Here is a 3764-nt window from a genome sequence, read left to right as displayed (position 1 = left end):
GACTGTGTAAGAATACAGACCCTACTCCCATGCAAGTTGCTAGTCTTCTGGACTGGTGTAGAGAATCAGACCTATCTCCATGCAGTATGCTAGTCTCTCTGGACTGGTGTAGAATACAGACCTACTCCATGGCAGTAGGCTAGTCTCTCTGGACCGGTGTAGAATACAGACCCTACTCCATGCAGTATGCTAGTCTCTCTGGACGGGTGTAGAATACAGCACCATACTCCATGCAGTATGCTAGTCTCTCTGGACCGGTGTAGAACAGACCACTACTCCCATGCCGTATGCTAGTCTCTCTGGACCGGTGTAGAATACAGCCCTACTCATGCAGTTATGCTAGTCTCTCTGGACCGGTGTAGAATACCAGACATACTCATGCAGTATGCTAGTCTCTCTGGACCGGTACAGAATACAGACCCTACTCCCATGCAGTATGCTCGAGTTCTCTGGACGGTGTGAATACAGACATATCATGCGTTGCTCAGTCTTCTGGATGGTGCGTAGAATACAGACCTATCCATGCAGTATAGCTAGCTAGTTGACTCCTGGAGCCGTGTAGAATACAGACCACTACTCCATGCAGTATGTCTAGTTCTCTCTGGACGGTAAGTAATTACAGACCCTACTCCCATCAGTATGCTAGTCTTCTGGACTGGTGTAGAATAAACCACTACTCCTATGTCAGTATGCTAGGTATGACGGTTAGAATACAGACCCTACTCCATGCAGTATGCTAGTTCTCCTGGACGGTGTAGAATACGACCCCTACTTCCCATGCCAGTATGCTAGTCGTCTCTGGACTGGTGTAGAATACAGACCCCATCTCCCATGCAGTATGAGTCCTCTCTGGACGCGGTGTGAATCAGAACGCCCTACTCCCATGCAGTATGCTAGTCGCTCTGGACCGGTGGTAGCAATACAGACCCTACTCCATGCAGTATGCTAGTCTCTCTGGACCGGTGTAGAATACAGACCCCTACTCCATGCAAGTATGCTAGTCTCTTGGACGGTGTAGAATACAGACCTACTCCGATGCAGTATGCTAGTCTCTCTGGACTGGTGTAGAACACAGACCCCTACTCCATGCAGTATGCTAGTCTCTCTGGACTGGTGTAGATACAGACCCCTACCTCATGCAGTATGCTAGTCTCTCTGGACCTGGTGTAGAATAAGACCCTCCCCATGCAGTATGGGCTAGTCTCTCTGGCTCGGTAAATACAGACCCTACTCCCATGCAGTAGCTAGTCTCTCTGGACGGTGTACGAATACAGACCACTACTCCCATGCAGTATGCTAGTCTCTCTGGACTGGTGTAGAATTACAGACCCCTACTCCATGCAGTATGCTTAGTCTCTCTGGACTGGTGTAGAATAAAGACCCTACTCCTGCAAGGTATGCTAGTCTCTCTGGACTGGTGTAGAATATCAGACCCCTACTCCCATGCAGTATGCTAGTCTCTCTGGACCGGGTATACAGAATACAGACCCTACTCCATGCATGATGCTAGTCTCTCTGGACTGGTGTAGAATACAGACCCCTACTCCCATGCAGTATGTAGTCCTCTCTGGACTGGTGTAGAATACAGACCCTCTACTCCCATGCAGTATGCTAGTCTCTCTGACCGGTGTAGAATACAGACCACTATCCCATGCAGTATGCGAGTCTCTCTTGACCGGGTTAGAATACAGACCCTACTCCATGCAGTACTGCTAGTCTCTCTGGACTGTGTAGAATACAGACCCTACTCCCCATGCAGTATGCTAGTCTCTCTGGACTGGTGTAGAATACAGACCACTACTCCATGCAGTATGCTAGTCTCTCTGGACTGGTGTAGAATACAGACCCTACTCCCATGCAGTATGCTAGTCTCTCTGGACCGGTGTAGAACAGACCCTACTCCATGCAGTATGCTAGTCTCTCTGGACCGGTGTAGAATACAGACCACTACTCCCATGCAGTAGTGCTAGTCTCTCTGGACCTGGTGTAGAATACAGACCGACTATCCATGCCGTATGCTAGTCTCTCTGGACCGGTGAGAATACAACCCTACTCCCAGTGCAGTATGCTAGTCTCTCTGGACCGGGTAGAATACAGACCACTATCTCCCATGCAGTATGCTAGTCTCTCTGGACGTAAGAGATACAGACCTACTCATGCAGTATGCTAGTCTCTCTGGACTGGTGTAGAATACAGACACTACTCCCATGCAGTATGCTAGTCTCTCTGAGACTGGTGTAGAATACAGACCACTACTCATGCAGTATGCTAGTCTCTCTGGACTGGTGTAGAATAACAGACCCTACTCCATGCAGTATGCTAGTCTCTCTGGACTGCGTGTAGAATACAGACCCAACTCCCATGCAGTATGCTAGTCTCTCTGGACTGGTGTAGAATACAGACCCCTAACTCCCATGCAGTATGCTAGTCTCTCTGGACCGTAAGGAATACGGACCACTACTCCCATGCAGTATGCTAGTCTCTCTGGACTGGTGTAGAATACAGACCCCTACTTCCATGCAGTAGCTAGTCTTCTGGACTGGTGTAGAATACGACCCCTACTCATCAGTAGCTAGTCTCTCTGGCGGTGTATGAATCAGACCTACTCAGCAGTATGCTATCTCTCTGACTGGTGTAGAATACAGACACCTACTCCCATGCAGTATGCTAGTCTCTCTGGACTGGTGTAGAATACAGACCACTACTCCATGCAGTATGCTAGTCTCTCTGGACGGTGAATACAGCCCCTACTCCCATGCATATGCTAGTCTCTCTGGACTGGTTGTAGAATACAGACCCTACTCCATGCAGTATGCTAGTCTTCTGGACTGGTGTAGAATACAGACCCCTACTCCATGCCAGTATGCTAGTCTCTCTGGACTGGTGTAGAATACAGACCCTACTCCCATGCAGTATGCTAGTCTCTCTGGACTGGTGTAGAATACAGACCACTACTCCCATGCAGTATGCTAGTCTCTCTGGACTGGTGTAGAATACAGACCCCTACTCCCATGCAGTATGCTAGTCCTCTCTGGACCGGTGTAGAATACAGACCCTACCTCCCATGCAGTATGCTAGTCTCTCTGGACTGGTGTAGAATACAGACCCCTAACTCCACATGCAGTGATGCTAGTCTCTCTGGACGGTGTAGATACAGACCCCTACCCATGCAGTATGCTAGTCCTCTCTGGACCGGTGTAGAATACAGCCACCTATCCCATGCAGTATGCTAGTCTCTCGGGACCTGTGTAGAATACAGACCCCTACTCCCATGCAGTATGCTAGTCTCTCTGGACTGGTGAAATACAGACTACTCCCCATGCAGTATGCTAGTTCTCGGACTGGTGTAGAATACAGACCCCTACTCCTATGCATTATGCTAGTCTCTCTGGACCGGCTGTAGAATACAGACCCTATCTCCATGCAGTATGTCCAGTCCTCTCTTGGACTGGTGTAGAATACAGACCCTACTCCCATGCAGTAGGCTAGTCTGCGTCTTGGAACTGCGTGTGAATACGACCCCTACTCTCCATGAGTTCTTAGTCCCCTCTGGACTGGCTGATAGAATAACAGACCCCTACTCCCATGCAGTATGCTAGTTCCTCTCGGACCGGTAAGAATAACATACCCCTACTCCATGCAGTATGCTAGTCTCTTCGACGGTGTAGATACAGACCCCTACTCCATGCAGTAATGCAAGTCCGTCTCTGACTGGTGTAGAATCAGACCCCTACTCCATGCAGTATGCTAGTCTCTCTGGACGC

General features: G+C 49.3%; 1 protein-coding gene across 1 annotated transcript in view; it reads left to right on the top strand.

Moving 5' to 3' along the window:
* Positions 1-733: 733 nt before the first annotated feature.
* LOC111975495 (microtubule-associated serine/threonine-protein kinase 2-like) overlaps positions 734-3764 on the top strand; it is a 36358-nt gene continuing 33327 nt past the window's right edge. The window contains exon 1 of the mRNA XM_070447445.1: positions 734-783. Coding sequence (XP_070303546.1) covers positions 734-783 — 50 coding nt within the window. The remainder of the gene's footprint in view (positions 784-3764) is intronic.

The sequence above is a fragment of the Salvelinus sp. IW2-2015 genome, linkage group LG16 (genome assembly GCF_002910315.2).
Source record: "Salvelinus sp. IW2-2015 linkage group LG16, ASM291031v2, whole genome shotgun sequence".
NCBI lineage: Eukaryota > Metazoa > Chordata > Actinopteri > Salmoniformes > Salmonidae > Salvelinus > Salvelinus sp. IW2-2015.
The sequence above is the reverse complement of the archived record's forward strand: the minus strand, read 5'-3'. Positions and strand labels throughout refer to the sequence as shown.